Source organism: Cardiocondyla obscurior, linkage group LG14 (assembly GCF_019399895.1).
Source record: "Cardiocondyla obscurior isolate alpha-2009 linkage group LG14, Cobs3.1, whole genome shotgun sequence".
NCBI classification, from domain to species: domain Eukaryota; kingdom Metazoa; phylum Arthropoda; class Insecta; order Hymenoptera; family Formicidae; genus Cardiocondyla; species Cardiocondyla obscurior.
In genome coordinates, this window is record NC_091877.1 from 3171628 (window position 1) to 3195911 (window position 24284).

Sequence of the window (24284 nt, forward strand, 5' to 3'; positions counted from 1 at the left end):
TAAATATTTATAAACAGATTTATTAAATAAATTTTAAATATAATTTTACAGATTTTTTTATATGTATAAAATTATTTTTTATTTCCAGATTAATATTTATAATTTAATTATAATTAAATTATAATTAAATTATAATTAAATTATAATTATAATCCAGATTAATAATTATAATTTAAATTTCAGATTAATAGAAGAACAACGTAAGCAGCTTGATCACATAATCGAAAACGAGTATTCCACACAATGGAAATTACAGGAGCTCGATAAATTGGAAAACACGAATCGCTGCCATATGTGGAAAACAAGCAGGCTTCTTGACACCGCTCGCGAATTACTGCGCGATTATCCTGGCAAAATTATACCCGAAGAAACCTACGCTGCGCACGAGATGACAAAGGTCATCGAACACTGCATATGTGTCGAACGAGAACGTCTTCTTCAATTGCTCGCTTTAGCCGAAGAATATGAGCAAACTCTTCAAGAATTTGTACAAATTATAGAAATCGCCGAAAATTTGCTGGACAGTCCGATATCCGTGATAAGCTTAGAACATCTTCAGGAGGAGATGCAGAAACACAGAAAATTTTTCGTGAATTTGAATCATTGTCGCGCGATTCTTGAATCATTAGAAGGTAATTTAGATCCTGAAACTAGAACCAAACACTCTGGTTTGCACGAAGAATTACATGGTAAAGCGACAGCGTTACTCGACCAAGCAGCTTCAAGAGCGCAACAAATGGCTTTAGCTGCATCGCGATGGATGCTACTCGAACAAGGTGTAAAGGAAGAGAGAGGATGGCTCCAAGTTGCACATCAACGAGTTCCTGATCTTCAAACAGTAACTTCAACCGACTACGATCAATATATCTCTCTATATCAAGTTAGTAATTGTATCAATTTTATTAATTCGTAAATTTGTAAATTTTTTTAATCTGACAATTAATTTATCATTTTTCAGTCTCTGTCATCGGATGTAGCGACTCATCATGCACGGTTAATTCACTTACTTGGAGTGGCACGAAGTTTACGTGATCTTATCAATATCGAAGATCCTGAAGATCGATACGGTGAAGCTCTAGACGTGATTGTAAAGCTACAAGACAATATCGAATCCTCTCTGAAAAGACTGCTCGCCTTCAAGGAAAGTTGGTACAATCAGGAAATATTAATAAATCGCGTAGAATGTTGGATGATAATGGCTGAAAAGAAACTGGCCACATTACGTGATCCATCAGGGAGTTCCATGCGTCAATTCTGGGTAAGCGTTTTTTAAATTCTTGTTTTTGAAGCGTTATAAATATATTTATAATTTAAGTAATTTAATAAAAATATTAATCAATAAGCTATACATATACTTGCATTTGGGTCATGTTTTTTCAACGCATTTGGCCTCGTGCCATCGGAAGCAGATGTTCTCTTTTTCACACGAGTTATATTTTTAGCGCGATTAAAATTGGAAAATAAAAATATTATATTACCTAAAATATTTATTTTTATCACTGTTATCGAAAAATGCTTCAACGTGTAATGCAATAAATAATTGTTTGCGATCTCTCGCTTGTAAAATTATAATATAACAGCACGAGTAATTAAACATTTAAAAATAATTATTTTTTGCAGGAATTAAAAGCTCAATATGAGGTTCATAACAACATGCGTAATGAAGCGGACAACTATTTCGAACAGGCTCTACGGATTATTCCTTTAGCGGACGAAATATTACAACGCCAGTTTCACTACGAACTGCAAGATCGTTGGAATGGAGTCAGTGACAAGATCAACGAGATTCAAAAAGATATCACTCGTAGCATATCCTCAGAGGAAATTTCTTCGAACGAAAAATTAAAGTTACTTGAGAGAGAATTAAACGAATTACGAATAACTATCAACAGTTTTCACGGGGTGCTGAAGACAGAGGAGGAGCTTGATTTGTATGTCGAGAGACTCACGATATTGTTCGAAAGAATTTCTCTAATCCAAAACGAGATAGGTAGACTGGGTCTTTTACCAGCGGCGGAGAGCGAAAGAGTTGGGATCTTGTTATCGTCGGCACGTTGTATTGAAGGACAGATAGGCGAAGAGCTGGATTCGGCGCAGTTACTTAGGGAAAAAATTCAAACTCTTCAACGTGGATTAAGTCGCTTCAGAAAGGCTCACAAGAGATTGTCAACGGTGTTAGATCAATGCGAGGGTAGCGAACGACAAGAAAGCGATCTGGTGGCTGCGGCCGTCGACCGTTGTCGAAATGTCGCAGACGAATTAGCTATTCTCTGGCAGGATCTAATGGCGCTGAGACAGATGCTGCATAATTTACCAACCGGAATGAGAGTGACAGTGTCGCCAGTGAGTATAGAGAGGGACTTGTCTAATATACAGGATGCACACACCGAGCTCGAATCCAGATGTGCCCATCTGCTGTCGTTGCTGACGAATAGATTGGAGTTGTGGCGACGATTCGAAAAGCAGCTCGAAATGGTACAACAGTCCGTCCAAGAAGCGGATTATATGATGGAATTATTAACCGTTCAAGATTCTGTTGATTACGACAGACTGCTCAAGGCCACCGAACGTCTTGAGGTGAGTTTCTTTTTTTTGTTCTTCTTTACATTATATCGATCTACGCAAAAGCGGGGCAATAGTCGATATCGATTAACAAAATTATAAGCAACTTTATGAAATGACAATTTTATTAAATATATTTTGTTATTTGTCGCAAGCGAATAAACTTTGATTTAAAAATGCGTAATTAGATTGGATAAAAAAATCGAAATAGATCTTAATATAGAATCTTATAATGATTTCAAAACGGTTAACATTTTCCTGCAGCTGTGAACGATGAATTAGATAGTATCAGTAATATTTTATAGCGACAACCTTCGGCAATATAATGAGATCATCGAGCGAATCCGATTATAAAGAAAAGCCGATCTTATCAGTGATACATATTGTACACACGCGTTATGCGGCCGTCGCGTGCAGAAAAAGGAGCGTGCGCAGGCGTCGCGTTCCCGCTCTCGTTCTCGCGCGGCTTAGACCCGTGTTATCGCACGCTGCGGCGGTGCCTATCAGTGCTGCGGGATTCGTGGTAACGTTTACTTCGCCGACGTATACTCGCTTGATATATTTCGTTGCGCCTCCTTTATTATCACCCGCGCAGGTCGCGGCCACGAGATAAACGCGAGCTGGTCGAATCGAATTCTCCTCCGACGCCGGAATTCCACGACGAAGACGAAGCAGAATAAATAGCTTCAAGGTAACGTTCGCGGCGAGTGTTTTTCTGAATGGTAGCGTTTCCATTCCGCGTAACACGTGCCAAATCACTCCAAACTGCACGGGGAATATTCGGAACGGCGCTTCCGGTTTCGCATTTCATCAGAGAGTCGTTTTAGACCGAAGTTCAACACAGGGCAAAGGCGCGGTTTTGTAACGATGACTCGATAAATTATCAGGGACGGTTATTAAGAATATAAACACAGTGCAATGTCGAAGTGAACTACATTTTTATCTGGAACGAAGTCAGAAGTTGCGTGGTGGATTTGCGTGCTTGCCAGAGCGGAGAAGACTTTTTCTTTTTGAACGCTTCATTGCCGCAAAATAGACGCATTCATGCATTACCTGCGGAAGGAAACCGGATGCACGTTTTGCGCGGAATTTTGTATAAACGGCGTTGCCTTTTTACGTTAGCGTATTATTACGCAGTCCTCGAAAGCGCGAGTTCGTTAATTATAGGTTAATTATACGTTAATAAATAATTTATTTCGAAGGTGGCCAATTATGATTTGCGATTACATGAATGTCTATAAGACAACGATTTCGTAAGGATTTATTTCTGTTGGATCATTGTGCCGCTGCTGTTCTCCTTTTTTAGCACTCCGGGACTGTCGCAAGTCTACAAGAGATGTACGAGGCGATGCTATTATGCGCACCGTTATTCGTAGACGCATATTAAATCAGCATATATTACGCCGGGCGTTACAAGCAACAGGTCGTTTGTAACGAGATAGCGTACGCAGAGCAAAGAGCACACGATGCACCCGTGGCACATATAAATATACGAGAGCAATTACATAAATTTTTTATGTACTTAATTTCCGAAGGAATATTTAACAGACCAGATACAAACTTCTGTTTGCTAAAACAACTCTCGTTTAATTTTTAATTTAATACATTATATTAATTAAATATTGATAATATCGTTTATTGATTTTTCTCGAAATTGCAGGGTCTGAACGGCGATTTGGGAGCTCGAGAGGTCCTCGTTGGCGAATTACGCGCTGCCGCGGAGCCTTTACGCGAGAGCTGTGCCGCAGAAGTCCGCGAGAGAGTCGACGCCGCAGTAAATGAGGCCGTACAAGCCTGGGAAGACACTAGGGCCGAGCTTGATGCCCTTTGCACCCGATATCAGCACGCGTGTAGACTTTGGCAGCAGTACAAAGACTCTAGTGCCGCAGTGAAGGCCTGGGTGGACACTCAGATGAACAGTGTGGTCAATTTGCCACCAGAAGAAGCAGTTAAGCAAGTTAAGGTACGTAACGCAAGTAAATACTTTGCCGCTTAAATATGAAACTGCTTTAAAAGTAGCCCGCTTTCGAAAATCTCGCTGATCCGCAGCTAAGCGAGAACAGAAGGCGCGTTAATAACCGTTAATCAGCAAATAAGAAATAGGTTTCCGAGGGCCAATCTTCGCAAGAATTAAAATTACGTAAAAGGCAGAAATAACATATGGAAAGCCGTCAAGCATCTGATGAAATATTTTTATATACATAGGACAGAGTTGCCTAATACACGTGGTTTATTTCAAACGTATTTTAATTTCTCTCCGAAGTGAACATCGCGTTTATAAAACTGAACATTTTTATAATTTATATATTATGTTTACGCAGCGCCTTACCGGAGCGAAGAGTATTTTTTTCTTTCGCAATAATTAGCGAGGTCAAAGATACGCGATAAATGCGCATTGTTTCACCAGTGGAGAAGCACGTGATACATCCTGTGGACGCAAGACCTTATAAATATCATGTGACAAAATTGCGTATCGCCAGATCAATTTTCGTGAAACAACGAGGGAGTCAGATACGTGCAACAGACGGGCTTTCATCCCTTGAATGAAGCGCATGATGTCATCGTGTCCCATTGCGCCCGCGCGCTCAAACACACATAGGGATGCCATCCTAGCACACAAAAGAAAGAGACGAAAAGCAGGAGTCCAAGTCGACTCATCATCATCGTTACCCCTCGCATGTGGAGACGCAGGCGTGCCGGCTGGCTAGGGTAGATCGTCGAGAGAATACGGGGCAAGAGGGCGAGCCGCACAGACGTGCGCATCGATCCCTCGTAGCCTACGCCAGTTCGGTCCAGGGCGTTGCGGCGTTTACAGCATCCAGTAGACGCTCTCGATGTTTTCTCTTAAGTATTGGTTATCACGTTTGAAACGCGCTCGCGCTCACGCGTTCGTTATCGCCTCTTCTTATCTTTCCGAGGAAATTTTTAAATAACCGCAAGTTACGTGCGTGAGTGCGTGAGCGTGAATATTCATCGCCTGCATAGCTTATATGCTTGTATACGTAAGCGTGAAATGCACAACGACGATTCAGATCATGTGTTTGGACAACGGGAAAAAATACATTGGTGCACGTGCTCCTCCAGTTTTGAAGCGGAACTTTATGAGAACGCGCGATAAAAAGCAGAAACTATGGGCAACGATCTGAATTAGAAACATGTGCACGCCGGCGGAGATAAAGGTAAACCGGCCGGGCAGAGGAGCACAAAAATCACAATTATTTATTACAGACAAGCCCCAAGATTCTGGCCGATGTTATAAATAATGAAACAGAAATAACTTGAATACTAGTATGCGAATAGAATCGAAATTGTTTTTTCTTTTTATTTTAAAAAATAAATAAGATATATATTCATCCAGCTTGTTAAAACAGCAAGCGTCTTTTAAAAACGGATATTGACGTCCGTGCGAATATGCGAAGGTCTTGGCCCGTGATTGAATGTATGCGTGTCACAAGACACATATCTGTTTATTAAGTCATCTCTAAAAGAGGTCGATGAAAAGTGTTTCTTTTAGCTTCGTCCGATCATTCCGAATCTCATTGCGGTTTCATATGAATGTAGAAAAAAGAAAAGAAGCGTAAAAAATATAGATAAATTTATCTCAACGTATTCAATCTTATCATCGTACGTAGAATAAAACGAAATAGACGGACTATACTTAGCGACGAGATATCGAGTAATGCAAATTAAATCAATAGGTTTATCGCGTGAACGTGACTATAATTATTCAGACCTCTCCGGACAGAATTCGAGTATTTAATTGTTGGGATAGCTGCAACAGATGTATCGATCTTTCTTACGATTTCGGGCACATTAATTAAAAATTTTTTAATTAAGAAGACATGATCTGATAAGAATGTACGTTAAATAAAAATTAATAATAAGAATGTCATTAAATTAAAAAAAAAAAAAAAAAAAACTTTTCTGGGATTTTAGAGAATTGTTTTCGTTGCTAACGAGAACCATAAAGTATGTGCGACGAGAATTCCGGAAATACATGAGCGGCATAGCATTTTCTTAGGAAATTTGGTTTCCACATAGAAAGGGTAATAGATACACATTGCATGTCTATAAATATCGATAAAGAGAAATAAACACGTGCTGTTCGTGTAGACGGCACTAGGTTCGTTCCAGATCCGTCGGTTGACTGCATTTTGAACGAGAGAAATGATTTTATTTATGTTCCGAGGAAATTGTAAGCAGAATCATTTAAAGGATAACAAAGTTTGAAACATAGATTCTGCTTTAAGTGTTGGCGCGCACGTAATTTCTCATTTAAATAAAATGTATTATATATAAATATTTTTATAAAGTAATTTACATGTTAACATTATTTATAAAAAAAAAAAATCTTACGTTTTGTAATTTCTTTAAACGTGATAAATTTGTATTATTACAATATAAGTATGAATATTAAATTATTAAATATATATATTCTGAAAAGAAAATATAAAGTGATGAGAAATTATATCAAACTCAGTACTGTCGATCTCGAGGGATTTAACAGGCTTGAAATAGAAATACTCGAAGAAAAGAAGTTTGTGCAAAAAAATCCGAGTGGAACGCAGACGCGTGAAAGCTAAAAGGGTATTTTAAACTTGTTTTAGGTTTGCGAGGAGACACTGGCGGAGCACAAAGAAAGACTGGTGGAACTGCGCGGTCTGGTGGCACAGATCGCATCGGACGTGGGGTTGGACGCCGGTGGACCACTGCATTGCGAAGTTGAAGCGCTAGGTCAACGACTCGAAGATGTTCGAGAAACCTTGTCGACCCTCGCGGACACGGTAGATGCCCGTGTCCTCAACCAGGAACTCGCCCGCGGTGATTTATGCCAGACGAAAAATTTCCTGGATTCGGTCCAACAGGTACATACTTTTGTTCACATGCCGCATCTGTCTCGGCCTAACTGTGCGCCAGTCAAGCGTCTTTCGTTGTCGATTCGTCAGAACAATACTCAATAACATTTTAAAGCAATGGAAGATTTAAAAAGAAATATTTCTCCCTCTCTGATATAATAACGAAAAGAAATATAATTTTGCTCTGTCATTACGAACGTAAAATATTTCGATTTTCAGTTTTATGTCGAAGTTTATAGTTATAAGCGTGTAGGCGATAGTTTCACATATTTTTCCCGGGTGTGTGCACCCGATGCGCGCTCGTTAATCCTGGCACGTACATGCGAGGAAACAGATTCAGGGCCTTGAAGAACAAGACCTTCCTCGAATTTCTCACAGTTAAAACATTTTTCAAGGATCGATGTACACGTTCCCTTGCGCTTGGAAGGTGATAGTTAGGCCCGCGGCGTTAGGTCGCTTTGGTCTGACGTACTAATGCGTCCATCAGTTTTCGAGCGGCGCACCATTGGTGCTTGGCACAACCTCGATCATCGCTTCGCACGCGCGTTTATATTTTAATCGCGGTAGTTCCGAAACAATTTGTTATGTCAAGGCCGAAGGGCTTAACCCGTGGTGGCAATTACATCAGTCACGAAATCCGCAACAGCTGAATGGCTGCAACACAAGCGTCAGCCGAAACTTTCAAACTCAAGAGCGGCGCCACGCCGCATCGCGCTGAGTTCTGTTTCCCGACAGAATTTACGGCGTGCATCGTCAACGTCGATCGTCAGATATAACTACGTTGTTGAATCATGTTTCCTTCAAAGCTTAATAAGAACGATACTTAACCAGCGGCTATCGATCGGTGCAATTGTCGGAAGATCACGGAACCATTCCCGCGTATCGGCGAATTAACTCGTAAAATTTTTTACGTCTCTAATCGTCTCTTTTTTACTTTTTTTTTTTTTTTTTTTTTTTTAATTAAACGAATAATTAAAATGACTTGTTTATCAATTTTTCAGAGTCTGACTGCGGTGGGTCAAGGCGAATCTAACGAACAGCTGACGGTGCTGCGAAATCATCTACTCGCGCTGACAAGAACTGAGCCACAGCTTCAATCCATCAAAGACCGCGCGTTAGATGTTTCCGTGCAAGAACCATCAGTGGTCGAGGTGGTTCAGCTATGGCAACGCGTATTTCAAGAGACTTTCCAGCAGTATCACCGTTTGTCGACACGGCTGATCCGTTCGCAAGACGTGATCGCCGCGCTGAAGCTTTGGGAAGAATATCTGACGCATGTTCAAGATTTTCTCTCGAGCGGCATGCCAGGTGATTACAATGGTTTGTCAGAGTATCGGAATCTCTGCGAGGTACATCGGAAACTTTTGCCCGAGCAGCAGAATCTCATATTGACGGTGCGAATGGAGGATCGTGATCGATCAGTCGCCGAGCAGTTTAATGCCTTAACAAATCTTCACAATGAGACGTTGGCGAGGATACTGGAGCGGCATGCGGTGGTGCGTGATAGAATATCGGCCTGGGATAGATATAGATCGGATCAAGGCAAATTGTTGACGTGGTTAAAAGAGATTGAGAGAGAACGGCAGCGCATGCACTTGCAGTTTATTCACCTGAGACGACTCGACAAGATTCTGCAAAGAATTCAGGCGTTGTTGGACAAGATTCCAGATGGCGAAACTCAGATTGAATCCCTTCAGGAACAGCATGAATATCTTCTAACTAATTGCGACGAGACGCTGGCCGTCTCGATACGTATGGAACACGCTGCAAACGCACAACGAATCGCAAATTTGCGAGCTGGCCTAGAAACCTGGAGAGATTTTGTTCAAAGAGTACGAAAATTGCACGAGGAACACGTCGAGCAGTCGAACGTGATCGCCACAAATTTTCAGGAAGTCAGTCAAACATTGAGCGCAGCTTTTCATGCGGGACCAATAAGTTTATCTAAAGCGAAAGAACAACTTGATTCGCTTCAACACTTACGGACTCGTTTAACTGACGCGCAAAGTAATTTAGAATCTCTTGGTGTCATCACGGAACAATTGAGAGAGTGTCTAAGTCCGAGCGATATGAAGACGTTAAGTCAACACGACGCGCTTCTGTCGCAACAACACGGCGATCTTGAGTATCAGTTGGCCTTATTAACATATAAACTCAAAGAAAGTTGCGCTCTTCATGGTCGATGGGAAAACAGGTTAAATAAATTATTATCGTGGATGGAGGACGTGACCATCAGAATGCAAAATTACGACACGATGGCGTTGGACGAACCTGAAGAGGCGGTCAAGCGTTTTGAATGCGAGTTGCAGACAGAAATGAGTTTAAAACAGCGTGAATTTGAATGGTTGCAGAGTACTGGGCAAGAATTGATAGATGTTGCCGAAGAGACGGAGAAAGTAAAACTCCAGCGATCCTTGGATGAAGTCAACGAAAAATGGAATTGTTTAATGGCCGGTGGTAAAGCAAAAGCTAACAAGCTACTCGATTTAATTCAAACTATGAATTCGCTATTGAAAAGAATATCCGATTTACGAACTTGGCTAACTAACATTGAAAGTCAACTATCGGAAGTTATTATCATCGAAAAAGTTACGCAAAAATGTATTGATAAAAAGCTTGAGGATCACGATCATCTTAAAACTACCATTGAGGCTGAAAGCGGTAATATCGGCAAAGTGCTAAGTTTGTGTGAAATCTTGCTAAATGATTGCGACACGTGGAAGGCCTCTTTTAACACGGACGCGATAAGAAATGGTATGGAAAGTCTGGAGAAACGATGGAAAGCCGTGTGCATTAAATCGACCGAGCGCAAACGCAAAATTATGACTATCTGGAAGTTACTGCAAGAGCTGGACAAAACTAGATGCGACCACGAACCGTGGTTAACTAAAACCGAAAAATTACTGCTGGAATTGGAGAACGATCTTACAGAAGTCTCGAAAGAAGAATCGGAAAAGATAATTGAAAAAGCTAAACCGATTGCTCTGGACATCGAAGCTCATCAAAAGGCCTTGAAACTTCTTGAACAGATATTTGGACGTTTGGCCAAATCCGGATTGGATCCCGACAATTTTAGAGCGCTCACAGCCGAAACGCGGAAAATCATCGACAGGTGGTTGACTCTCGAGACAAGAATTAACGCTATCATTTCTAGCATTCAACGGGAACAGAAAACTTATCGCGAATTTGTGTCAACGCACGGTGCTGCGGTTTTAGGCCTAACGCAGGTGGATGTTCGTTTAACGCAAATGCAGCATCTTGCTATACCTGAGCAGAGATTATCTTTACGACAAAGGCGTCAACAATTATGCGAAATAGAGGAAGAATTAAACACTAAAATTGTTACACTGCGCAAAGCAGACGAACTGGCATTGCGAGTTATGCAGGAGAGTAATCCCGACGACGTAGCTGCGATTCAAGAGCTGGTCGACGAATACCAGCTTCTGTGGGGAGACATCAAAGCCCGAGTGACCGCATTGAAAGCAGAATTAGAAACACAAGAGAGATCGGAAGTCGATGAGGCGGTGCAGGTGGAAACCTTGAAATTTGAACAAGACACGGCGGTTCAAGTGGACACTCTACCAAGACTTGTCAGAATGACCTCATGTGACGCGTATTTAATGGAATTAGAAGCTGCTTTAAACGAATGCAATAATGCTTTAAATGCCTTGGAAGCAGCTGTAACACCGAATCCCATTTCTGGTCCTGGCCTCAACACTGTTGCTAAAACTATCGTAAGATTTTATAAGATTTTATATAATTCTTAATTATAAAAATTGAATATCGTTAATATATTATTAATGAAATTTACGCGATATTAAATATGGTTTTCGTTACTTTATTAAAATTATACGGATATGTTACAGGCTAAACTAATTGGAAGTTGTCAGTCCTCGATAGAATTGGTACGTCACCTTTACAATCTGCTCATGGAAGACAACAAATTGAGTTTAGGAGCTGCTAAAAGTAGCGAGGTAACGACATTAATAGCTCGATACGACACACTCATTGCACTAGCGAGAGCACGTGAACAGCAAATCAGAGAGCTCAGGTAAAGTTTCTTTCACGCTTATTTCAGCATTTAATTTTTATATCAAGTGCATTTTGTATAGACGCATTAACACTACCTTGCAATAATTTCTAATGCGAATATTATGCTTTATAAAATCAATTAAAATAACCCTTATCCTTTACCTTATATACAGATCACCTGTTACCGATGCTTACGCTTTTCCATGTGACCAGTGAGTAATATAACAATTAATATAAATGCTAGAATAAATAAATTTGCTATTATTAACAAAAACGTATTTAATTATTAATTATTATATATATATCATATTTAATTACGTCCTAACGTTCTTAATACGCGTTAAATAAAATACAGTATTAAAATATTATTTAATTAAATTGTAATTATAATCTTGAATGTAACTATAGCTACAATTATGATTATAATTGCAGTGATAGTGGCAGATTGACTTGTCCATTATGTTCTCGTCGTAATTGGACGCAACTAGATAATGATCTCTGGCGTTTGGATAAATGGCTGGAGTACGCCGAGGGTACGCAGAGTGAGCAACATTCGCCGCCTAATGATATAGAACAATTGGAGGACGTGATTCAGAATAATCGCGAGTTTATACTGGACCTCGACAGCCATAAGAGTATCGTGACGAGTTTGAATATAGTCGGGGCTCACCTGGCCGAACATACCGATGATTCGGAACGTGCGAATGAGCTTCGCAACCGATTAGCCGTGGCAAACAGCAGATGGGACAAGATCTGTGCAACTGCCGTGGCGTGGCAGGAACAGCTCCAGCACGCCCTCGGAACGAATCGTCAATTTTACCGTATTGTAGACGAATTATTAAGTTGGCTCGAACGCACCGAGATCAGTATTCGAGCGAGCGAACCGATCGACTTGACTGAATCCACCAATGTTATGAATGAGAAATATAATAAATTTAGGTAAAAACCTTTATCAGTTTTCTCATCACAAAATACAATTTAATGTATAAAAAATTATGTGTTATAATGTTGAATGCATTATTTTATTTTTATTTCAGGGAATTACGAAGTGACTTAGAGCGTTGCGAGCCGCGAGTGATATCGTTGCAGGAAGTCACTAATCATCTTTTGGACGAACAAACAGAAACTAGAACGCGTTTGCAAGAATTGCGACTGAGGTTACAATCGTTAAGAAGGTTGACGGGAATCTACGCCCTTAAACTAGGGGCTGCCCTCGGGCTGGACCCGCGGGATGTCGGTCTCGCTGCTACGTCTACATCTCTCGCATCTCTTTCACACGACGTGAGTATTAATTTATTTCTATTCATAGCTCACAATTCATAAATCTACATCTAATTAAAACAATGTTCGTCGTGGTAGAAATTCATTAATTTATCTGTATCATTGTCGCGAACTCTCATAAGCTTTAAGTAGATTTTGTAATAGATAGTACGACACCAAATGTAGTCGATGTGCGATAATAAAATATACATATTATGATTGTAATCTAGCAACAAAATTAAGTACAGAAAGAAAAGAATTTTTAATTCATCTGCGTGCTTGATCAAACGTTATGAATACAACGCAATGCATTTTATTTTAATTTTTTCACATCAGCATAACGAATATACACCCTATCCTGAAGCATCGCTTGAAAATGTTTGTGAAATAAAACAAATTGAGCTGAATTAAAATTTCTCTACCGTTTTGATAAAGATTACATATTTTAATCTTCTCGATTTCACGATAGTCACTTTTACACGTTGGATTTATACTACACATATATTAATTCAATAAAAAAGTGATCTATGCTTTTATTTCTATATTAGTGTATAACGTTTATTGTAGAATTTTGGCACAAATTAGTAAATATCACACAAACCAATTTTTCAGAGCGAGAAAAGTTATCTGATGATAAAATAATCGTCACGATGACACTTCCACGCGTTCCATAAGTTAAATGTAGTAACCACTTGCACAGTATCTTATTGTTTGTGTTTTCTGTTTTGTTGAATCGTAGCTACTCGATGAAGCTGCCTCAGGGACTGTTCAGCCTCACATCAACGGCACAGAGTATGTTGTTTCCTTTTTTCCTTTTTCGTGACGATATATCTATTCATTAATCTTATGATAGAGATCTTTATTTATCAAAATGTTACACAAAAAACTTGATATTTAAAATAACTAAATAATATATATATAAAGCTCTACAGTTTATAAAAAAAATGTTGGCATTTATTATCTCGTAACATAATTTTATTTAATATTCCATTACTGGAAATTTGTTTCAGTGGTGACGAAAGAGATCGAACGGTATTGGCACGTGGTTCTCGTTTTTTGGGACGAGTTCTACGAGTTTCTCTTCCAATCCAAGCTCTGATGCTGTTACTGCTTGGCGTCGCATCGCTGATGCCGTCTGCAGAAGAAGACTACAGTTGTATGTTCTCTAACAATCTCGCGAGGAGCTTCACACCAGTAGCCTTCTATCCGAATGGGCCGCCACCGGTGTAACAATGAACAGCAACGACAACGTTTCGTCGCATGTCACTTTGCCAAGATTTGAAAATGATACTTCATATACGAGACATTGGCGAGGCAAGCCGACACAAAATGATAAAATTTCTTTATTCTCGCTGTGCGCGATTAGCATTCAAAGATATAAAAATTAAACTGCCTTGAGTTTGCTTCGTCAACGTTTCTATCGATTGCAGCCGCAGTGCGAGCGCGTATCGCAAGAATCTTTATACGATATATTGTAATTTTACATACGACGAATTTGTACGTAAGTAATGTAACGGACCAAATGGTGACTGAGAATATGTAGCCGACGAGAAAACACATTCTTTAATTTATTATATATGCATATATTACATATGCATGTTATATATATATACATACATATATATAATATTGTATATTTCGCTATTCGGTGCGTGCAATATCACGCTCCTTCTCGCGCGAAGCGTGCACGGTCAAGTGTCTCAATATCATAGTAGATTGATATCTTGACCAAGTATTTATTATAAAAACGTTGACTGATTCAAAACGTTCGAATACCAATCTTATATATGAACCCTTCAATTGCGATAGACGTATGCATACGTCTGAAAAAGTTGCCTTTTATTTGCGGATAAAGTATACATATATATTTATAGTTGAAGTTGGAACATTCGTAAAGTAAAAATTAAAAATTTGCCCAGATCCAGCAGGCTTATAAATATGAATATATACATAGTTAAAACAGTGAAATTATAGCAAAAAAAATAATTAATTAATTTAAATAAACAACAAAAGGTATCGCGTTAAAAGTTTATCCACGCATATTGGCTTGGATATTTTCTCGCTGCTTTTGTCGTCAATTCTAGTGAGACAAGGCCAATAAGAGCGACCATTCGGAAGAAGCATCATCGCATCAGATTGTCAACAATTTTTAAAGTTTTTGGTAAGAAGAAAATAGTGTCCTTCGCCATTGATCGAAGGCAACTTGAAATGTAATAAAATCCTGCTAACAAAATTTGATTGACATATCATACGGAACATTAATAGAACGCGCAAACGAAAGAATTTGAGCAACGTATTATTTCGTGAAAGTTTATTACTTCAATGAATTTGCGAAAAAGCATATTATGCGAACGAAGAGGAGAACGTAGTTCGGTTACAATTAATTAAGTAGCGAGAAAACGAGTTTTTTAATTGTTGTAAAATTCAATAAAAAAAATTATGAGAGAGCAAGGTATATAACTTTGGAATATGTATATTTTTGTTTTCTGTTTAATTTACCGTAAACACATTGTCTAATTTAATGATATACAGATTATAAGATTTAATATATTATCAATCTATTTCAGTTTCTGAAAATATTTTTATATATACTTTATGTAACATAGAAAAAAATAACAGTAAAATTATATGATATCGTATTCTATCACATTTCTCTCTCTCTCTCTCTCTTTTTTTCTCATTTATAAAATATAATTTTTAAGTTAAATTAATAATTTAACTTAACCGAACGCGAAGTGAATTATGTAGTTCGAAGTCTCCCGCGCAACCGTATTGCGTTACATACTTTAGGTGACAGAATTAAACTTGCAGCAGCAGTAGTTTGACCGACAGATCAGCTGTCGACGGCGAGGAAATGTCTTCCTTTCACCTCCAGCGGTGAACGCGTAAAACTCCAAAAACTTTTTTTAGCCAGCGTATAGCCTGGCCTTTTCTTCTGTCCGACGGCAGCCGAAGCACTGGCTTCACACGGACGAGCCTCTGTATCTGCACGCGCGGAAGCTGCGGTTCCGAGTTGGGCTCTCTGAATTTCGATGTATTCGGATTCAGATATTTGTAATTTTTGCCCTCGAAATGTATACCATAAAGTAAGATATTTTTTTTTAATCAACCAACATTTTAATGTTTCGATAATAATACGATAGCATGCGCAATTCATTTTGATTCTAATTCGATCAAATCTCACCCGATTTCATAACTCTTGATGAAAACTTAGTCTATAATATTTAGTAAAACTTTTTTTTAATGAAATCTATACTGACCAACATTTATTTTGCAAAAAAAAAAAAAAAAAAAAAAAAAACAAGAAAACTTAATCTAATGTTTTACAAAATCCATTTGCAAAATTTCTTTAGAAACTACATCAAGATTATCAAATCCTCTTAATCCTACTTTTGCACCAGCAACGCAGCATGCAAATTTAACAGTTTTTTGCAAAACTGCTTCAGTGATAAAATTTAATTGATTAGATTTAAAATTTTCTCGATTAAAATTTTTTTCAACGCTCTGCTTAACTGCGGAGGTATCTGTTGTTTGGCTGGTATCACTCGTGCAGGCTGTTCTGTTATATTTATGCATGAATTCAACTTTACTTTTGTTCAAATAATATATAATAGCCGCATTGAACGTGTCACCGGCGCCCAAAGTGTCAATTACTTTCTTCGGTGGAAAAGCTGGCGACTGCACGATTACGCCACACGAAGTACGAGCAATTGCACCTTTCTCTCCCCAGGCACAAACAATCGTGGCCCTAAAAAAAAAACACACGCATGAATTAATTTATTCAAGACAAAATGTTCGAAATTTAATTTTTATTCCTTACTTAGTGTTTTGACCGACGTTATGTACTTCAACTACTTCGTTCATGTTACTCAAACCCAGATTGTTAGCGAACTCTTTCGATACAAATGCTACGTCGACATGTGGCAATAGACTTAATAATCTTGAACCAGATCTGGGACTTTCCAACTCCAGACTAATTGTAATTGGCATGCGATCGGGAGTGCGATTTAAAATTGAATTATTATACTTTTCAATACGTTGAATACAGAGCAGCACTTCGTCTATATTAATCCCCTGAAAGTTTAAATATTATACAGAAGACGTACGTTTGGCTTGTCAGAGAATTAATTATTTCTTATGTTAGTTAAGAAACACCTCAAAATGAATCCAGCAGTACTCGTCTAAATTAAGTTCCATGAAACTCTTCAACGTCGACTTAGGCAACCCTTGATTGTGATATACAATTGTGCGAGATCCTGTACTCAAACTCAATATAATACTCGCGATTAAACATCCAGTGCCTTTTATTACAGGGCAATGGGAGTAATCAATTTTGTATTTGCGCAGATCATCTCGCATGAAAGTGATATGGTCATCCGCGCTTAAACATGCCAATAACTCGCATGGTTGTCCTATTAACGATAGCGCGGTGCAAGTATTGGACGCATTTCCTCCTCTTTGCCATCTGCAATCGATAGCCCTAGAAAGTAAAGTTTACAATAAGAAATCGAAAATACATTTCAATTAAAATTACATAACTTTTAATTAAAGTTGTCAACTTGCGGGAATTTAAAAAAAAAAATCGTAGTTTAGTAATTATAAATAAAAACTTTTAACTAAACAATTTAACGCAGAATAGTGGAATGTTCTAATTAACAATTGTATTCTAAGTGCTAGACGATGCAAACGGCAAATTTGTTTCAAGTCGTCGTTCAATTGCGAAATTAAGAAAATATGCATATCATTGACCTTTCAGTGGAATCCTCCGCAGGAAATTGCGTGCACGTTTGAACAATGTCAAGACACACGCGTCCTACACATAATATCTTCAATGCGCGAATTTCCGTTGACGATGTCTCGCCGATTACCTCTTCGTGAAAGCTCAAGTTCGCGAACATGTTCCTTCACTTTCTACACGTTAATCCTTTACGTTTCTTCAATTAATTTTTTTTTTTAATTTTACACGGTTCTTTCGATCATTTCTTTTCAGTCTTTGTTGAATAACTGTCTTTATCGCAATTAGATACCGCGTTTTAAACGTAAATGTTATCGGAGGTCAAAGTTATATGTTACAACTCCGAGACACTTTTTCCAGGTCGTACTCCATCAATTACTTCAAGCGTCAAGTGATGCCATCTGACGTCTCCGCGCCGTCACCAGCTGCCGAGAGTTTCGTTTGACTTCGATGGTCTTCGTCTTCAACCGCGAGAAACGCCAAGATGGCGAGGCCGAATTCTTAGCGTACCGCAGGACACTTGTCGTCGACATTTGAATAACGATATTCGGGCCACCGTGGCACATACGCCCAAGCGAAGGGTGATTGACTCGCTCGCCCGTAAACCGGAATCAATATCGTATCGTTGCGAAGAACGAGAGAAACGGGGGGGGCGAAACCGATGCGACGCACGTGTGGTTGCGAGGCTGGGACACGTTTACATTTGGGCGTATAATTTCGCGTTAGGCTTCTCGCGTCCGCACGACTCGTACGTTCGTCACTTTAAGTTTAATTAGAACGCAATGGATCCACGGTTGCATAGAAGAACCGAGGCGGAAAAGGCGCCGAGCGACTTGGTCAGTGACGTTAACCTCAAAATTCCACTTTGTCGGCAGAAACGCGACCGCGCACTCACTTTCGTATTCATTTTACTCGTCAAAGAGTCTCGTTGCGTTGCCCAGAGACGTCTTTGTATCGAGAAAAAACGGAAATTTTCACGATTATATTGTTTTTTTTTTTATTATTTTTTATCTTTTTTTTTTATTTTGGTTCAAAACTATTCTGCATCCTTGGCTTGTGCAGAAACGCATACAAAATTGTTTTATTATTTATTAACATTAGCAGCAATTTATTACTAACATTGATAACACTGCGAGAGAAAACTGTGTCGATGATTTTACGAAATATTTTTATTTGAGAACTGTGCAGAAAATTTTGTTTTTAAAGTTAACAATATTTTCGTCATTTACATAAATAATTTGTATTCGTTATATTCGAGCATTAATGCAACAATTACAAAAGATTTCTATTTTCTCTTGCAGATTGTTGAATGGCTAAATGAAGCTTCTTTAAGCGTTACTGAGGAAGTTAAAGTTACAAATATATGTAAAGTACAGGAACTTTTATTAAATAAGGAGCCGCATTTGTTAGATCGTTATTTAGATGACATTCTGCAGTTCTCGCTGGATAGAAACGCCGAGGTCAGAAAGACTGTTACAGGATTTATCGAAGAAGCAGGGTTATTATTGACAATTTTTTATAATGCTATTTTGTTTGTGGAAGGAGCAGACGTTCAGTATTTCTCATAATTAATTTTTCAGAATTAAGTATCCAGAAGTCATCCCTCGCTTAGTCCAAATACTTCTTAGATTAGCGTCAGACGAAACGTCTGTCGTAGCTAAGCGAGCACTTCGAGCGAGCGGCAGAATTCTTAGAGCCGCTCTGAAATGGATTGCCAGCGCTCCTATAGTCACGACGGATATGGAATTGGCTTGGACACAATTAAGTGCTCTTAAAATTCAAATTATAAACATGATTGACAGTGATAACGATGGGTGAATATAATTAATTATAGTAATTGAAAATAATCGTTTCCGTTATTTTCAGATCTAATGCTAATGTTAAAATATTCTACATTACAGAATAAGAACACAGGCAGTAAAGTTTCTTGAAGGTGTCGTTTTAATACAGACATATCCAGATCCCGACAGTCCGAAGAAGTCGGACGATTTCTCTCTCGAAGATATTCCGCTAACGTTGAAAATAGCTCGTCGACGGAAATTGGAGGAAGAAGCGAATCACGTTATGGATTTACTTATTAAATTTCACGGATCTCCACACGTTAGCAGCGTTAATTTAATGACTTGCATGGGATCTTTGGCGTTGATTGCCAAAATGAGACCACAATTTATGTCAAATGTAATTCAAGGTATATACGTTTATTTTTATGCGATATAATATTTTTTTTTTTTTATATTGTATAAAATTTCATAATTTATGTCGTATATTACAGCACTACAAAGGTTGCAACATGATTTACCACCGACGCTGTCCGATTCTCAAGTAACAAGTGTACAAAAACAATTGAAACTCACGCTTCTAGGATTGATGAAACACCCTGCTAGTATAGAGTATGCTTCAGCTATAGCTAAACAGCTGACTCAGCTTGGAGCAAAAGAGCAAGAAATTATAAAAGCTTATCCAAAACCTGATGACGTTCGTCGTATGAAAAAGCGGCAACAGGTATATATACAACATTTTGACTAAGTATATTATTTATTATACATATTATCTTTAAAAATTTATTTATGAATTACAAAGGAGATGGTGGCTGCTACAGCTGCGAAGCGAGTAAAAGTTGAAGTTACTTTAATATCCGACGAACCAGAAGTGGTGCCAAGTCCAGTTCCCGTGCCTAAATTACCAGAATTAATTGAACTTTCTGAAAACTTTATCGCTGAAAGACTCAGTGTGGAAATTGCCACAGATTTAGTGATGGACAGTATGGTATGATCGCAAATTATATATTACTCTATATTATAAAATAAAGTTTAATTTACAAATATACGTTATTAAATAATTTGCATTTATTAGGCATGGGTTCCGGATACTATGTCGACAATTTTTCAAAGAGAATATCAACCCACGGCAACTACTGATATTAATATACAGCGGCAAACAATTGCTAAACTTTTAGCAGCACAAATCAAACAGACTAAAGTAAAAAAGAGTAAAAAAGACAAGGATGAAGATGCTGTTATGGAAGATCTAATTAAAAATCCCACTATTAGCGTAGCCGAGGCAAAACGGGAGCGTAAACGTGAAAAAGATCGAGAAAAAGAGAAAGAGGCGAAAGCGTCGTTAGAAGCTCATGAAAAATCTCTTGCAAAAGTTAGAAATCGTTTAAAAACATTGAAATTAGCTGAGGTAACAAAACCACTATCGAAGGATACTAAAGAACGAATGTTACTTATGGCAGTTAATAGGATATTACTTTCCGACGATATTGCAGTTGGTGGTGTAGCTGCCGTAAGGTATAACGAAGCATTAATTATTACGTGAGAATATATAATACATGCTAGGTTCTTGTTAACTTATCTAGATTTTTATTCCATGTTACAGATCTAAAATTCTGACTACGCTAGCAGCTACTTTTAATCCCTATATTAAAGAAGCTGTACTGCGTTATATTACCGAAGACATGCGAAATCGACTAGATTTAGCACTAGGCTGGCTCTATGAAGAGTATGCATTATTGCAGGGATTTCAAAGACGAACTACATTATGTACAAAACCACAAGAAGCTCCGCATCAAGCATATAATTTTTTATTATGCACTTTAGTTTCAGCTATTGATTTGATTCAGGGTAAAGATCGAGATACTTTATTATCCAGGTAATATTAAATTTAAAAAATATACTTATGCGAAATTAAAAAATAATCTGTGATAAGCTAATTAAAAAAAAATTTTTTTTTTTATAAAAGACTTTATCTGGAAGCACCATTAATAACAGAAGATGCTGTAGAGGCTTTAAAATTGGTATCATCTGACGAAACTAGAGGTCTTGCGCCGTTGCAGCTTCTGAAAGAAATGGTAGTGCGTAGACCTACAAAACAACTGGTATTTTTAAACGTTTTATTATGTCACACCGCACATGAAAATAATACGGTAAGATAAAAATCGTTTGACATACGATGCACTCGAAATATTTAATAATAATATATTATTATAATATTGTATAATATAATATAAATAGATTCGGGAAGCTGCAATACAATTAGTTTGTCAGTTATATAAACGAGCAGAATTAAGTAAACTGATTAAGGAATATGCAATTATGTATTTGGACTTTCTACGATATACAATTCCACCGGAAATTGTTTTTGGACAAGATAGAGGCAGACCACAAAATGAAAAACAGTGGACCGAATCAACTACGCGTGCTTGTCTAGGATTATATCTGGCTCTTCTTAGCGAACATCAAGATCTTATTCACGAGTAAGAGTGATAAACTTTTTTAAATTATTATATGTATAAGATATAAATTCACTTAAAAGGACTATTGTGTATTCTTATAATTTTGTTTTTTATGAAAAAAAAAAATTAGATTAGCTAAGGTATATACATCAATGGAAGCAGACGTGAAACGTATTGTATTAAGATTGGTGGAAGGGCCAGTGAGATCTTTAGGAATGACTAGTCCACAATTACTTGCACTTGTTGAAAACTTTCCGAAAGGATCTGAAACTTTGGTTACAAGGATCATACATATACTCACGGAAAAATGTACGTTATTATTTTTTAAAAGATGCATATGTATGTAGTATCGATTTTTTATTTCTCGTTATTTTACATGGTATTTATGTACGCAGCTGCCCCAAGCGCCGAATTGGTGGCCAGAGTGCGCGAGTTATATCAAACGAGAGTCTCCGACGTCAGATTTCTAATACCTGTTTTAAATGGGTTGACGAAGAAAGAAGTAATTGCTGCATTACCGAAATTAATAAAACTAAATCCTGTTGTCGTGAAAGAGGCTAGTAATACATTATAAATATTACTTTATTCGTTATTTTAAGCATGATTAAGGTATAAGAAATCTGTTTTTTTTTTCTCTTTTTAGGTGTTTAACAGATTACTCGGAACATATAATAACGATAGTGGGGTACTTCATACGTCACCAATTACGCCCGCAGAATTATTGATAGCTTTACACAATATAGATCCGAGCAAGGCTGAATTAAAAACTATCATTAAAGGTAAATTAATCTGTGAAACATTTATTTTAAATTATTTGAAAAAAATTTTAACAATATAAATTAGTTGTAAATTTTGCGAATATTTTTATCGTTTGCAGCAACGTCCCTGTGCTTTGCTGAAAAACAAGCATACACGCAAGAAACGGTCGTCATTGTGATGCAACGTCTTATGGACATGACGCCTTTGCCGACATTATTGATGCGCACAGTTATACAAAGTCTGGCTCTTTATCCCAGGTTAAGTGGATTTGTTATGAATATACTTCAACGTTTAATTCAAAAGCAAGTTTGGAAGCAACCAAAAGTGTGGGAAGGCTTCGTTAAGTGCTGTGAACGCACGCAGCCGCAAAGTTTTACTGTTATTTTACAATTGCCACCGCCGCAATTGGCAGAAGCACTTCGGATGGCGAGCAATTTACGTACTTCTTTATTAGCTCATGTTGAAGCTTTTACCGAGAATCAGGTAAAATATAGCACAAATTCTTAATTCTTTATAATTCTTATATAAATAATTTTTTTTTTTCTTTAGAAAGCACACATTTCACAATCGAAAATGGATGTCATCCAGGGTAAAGTGCCCTGTGACATGCACGATGAATTTGATATTGTGAGTAAAGATGCCTGTATATAAAGGAACAATTTTTTGAGTCAAATATTTATAATATAACTCTTTAAAATAAATACGCGGTATTTTCTCAAAAACTATCTCTTCCATCAATTTCTTTCAGGCACCACCTGGTGATTATTCGAATGATCAAAAACCAGATACAATGGAAATTGATCTTTCGGAACCAGCCCCTCCCGGTTTAGATTAGCTTAAAATCATTTATTATAAAATTATCATTCCAATGTTAAAATCAGAAGTATCATTTATCGAATATTTTAACATTAATAAATTTTCATAATTGTACAGTAAATTATTATTTTTTTTTTACATCGCTACATGCGACATTTAATCACATATTTTGTTAATAATAATTTATATCTCCATTTGGCGGTAAGTATGGATTTGATCGTCTAATACTTAACGCTAAATGTGAGTTACAAACTAAACAGTAATTTAAATAATTGGAACGATTACTCGATACATTTTCTATAATTTGACATCATATATTATTAGTTTTAGAGATTAATTTTATCTTTTAATTTCAGTATAATTTAAACATTTATTTCGGTATTTAATATAACAATAATTATGCTATATAGCTTCTTAGTTAATTAATAATTTTAATGGTGCTAAAATACCATCATTAATACTTGAAAAAAAAAGTTTTTTCGGAAATTGTAATTTTTTAATGAATAATTTTAATTTTGATTATATTTTTAATTTACATGTATGTATATATGAAAAGATCAGTTATAATGTATTATATAAACCAGATAATATGCAATTTAATTAATTTGTTAAATAAATTAATTTCGTATAAAATGCATATAAAGTTTTAAAATTGCAAAAAAAAAAAAAAAATATTGAAAACATCGTCAGTTATTCGATTTAACAGAAGTTTTTGAAAATATTTTATAAAGGTTCTTGCATTTCTTGCCTACTCGTTCACATGTTGTCTTAAATAAAATAATTTTATTTTATAATAAGTATATTAAAATAATTATTGTGTTATGTGATTATTAAAAATAAAATTTAATTATTAATTCGAGTAGAGAAATAATACATTATTTTAATAAATATAATTGATTTTGTTATGTGTAAAAACTAAATAACAAATCAGTTTTAATATTACATATACGTATATATATCATATATACGTTGAACGTTAAAGTAATTATGCTTAAGGTCAAAAAATATATTGAAAAATAAAATAGAG

At 37.0% G+C, this 24284-nt stretch overlaps 3 protein-coding genes across 11 annotated transcripts in view; 2 read left to right on the forward strand and 1 right to left on the reverse strand.

Moving 5' to 3' along the window:
* The window catches only part of Msp300 (Muscle-specific protein 300 kDa), an 85149-nt gene extending 70519 nt beyond the window's left edge, over positions 1-14630 (forward strand). For 7 of the 9 annotated variants that reach the window (XM_070665795.1, XM_070665790.1, XM_070665794.1 and 4 more), the window contains 12 exons: positions 184-880; positions 959-1258; positions 1621-2577; positions 4223-4525; positions 7170-7427; positions 8420-11152; positions 11285-11469; positions 11624-11662; positions 11883-12389; positions 12488-12731; positions 13450-13502; positions 13721-14630. In XM_070665795.1, the coding sequence (XP_070521896.1) occupies positions 184-880; positions 959-1258; positions 1621-2577; positions 4223-4525; positions 7170-7427; positions 8420-11152; positions 11285-11469; positions 11624-11662; positions 11883-12389; positions 12488-12731; positions 13450-13502; positions 13721-13940 (6496 nt within the window). In that variant the 3' untranslated portion in view covers positions 13941-14630. Of the gene's footprint in view, positions 1-183; positions 881-958; positions 1259-1620; positions 2578-4222; positions 4526-4883; positions 6444-7169; positions 7428-8419; positions 11153-11284; positions 11470-11623; positions 11663-11882; positions 12390-12487; positions 12732-13449; positions 13503-13720 lie in introns of those variants that run through there. The other 2 variants (XM_070665793.1, XM_070665797.1) reach the window with 2 other exon arrangements.
* On the reverse strand, positions 14483-17796 carry LOC139107919 (ketohexokinase). The gene is made up of 4 exons (XM_070665835.1): positions 17460-17796; positions 16866-17190; positions 16531-16784; positions 14483-16458 (listed from the first exon to the last, which is right to left on the reverse strand). Exons 1-4 carry the CDS (start codon positions 17606-17608, stop codon positions 16026-16028), a joined length of 1161 nt encoding a protein of 386 aa, XP_070521936.1. The 5' UTR covers positions 17609-17796; the 3' UTR covers positions 14483-16025.
* A 139-nt stretch (positions 17797-17935) lies between these two features.
* On the forward strand, positions 17936-23857 carry Sym (symplekin scaffold protein). Its single transcript, XM_070665820.1, has 16 exons — positions 17936-18281; positions 18747-18943; positions 19026-19259; positions 19347-19633; positions 19718-19947; positions 20026-20211; positions 20299-20738; positions 20827-21099; positions 21190-21373; positions 21462-21703; positions 21813-21991; positions 22078-22238; positions 22326-22461; positions 22560-22924; positions 22991-23068; positions 23190-23857. The coding sequence occupies exons 1-16, from the start codon at positions 18228-18230 to the stop codon at positions 23274-23276; spliced, it is 3333 nt and encodes a 1110-aa protein (XP_070521921.1). The 5' UTR covers positions 17936-18227; the 3' UTR covers positions 23277-23857.
* Positions 23858-24284: the final 427 nt, after the last annotated feature.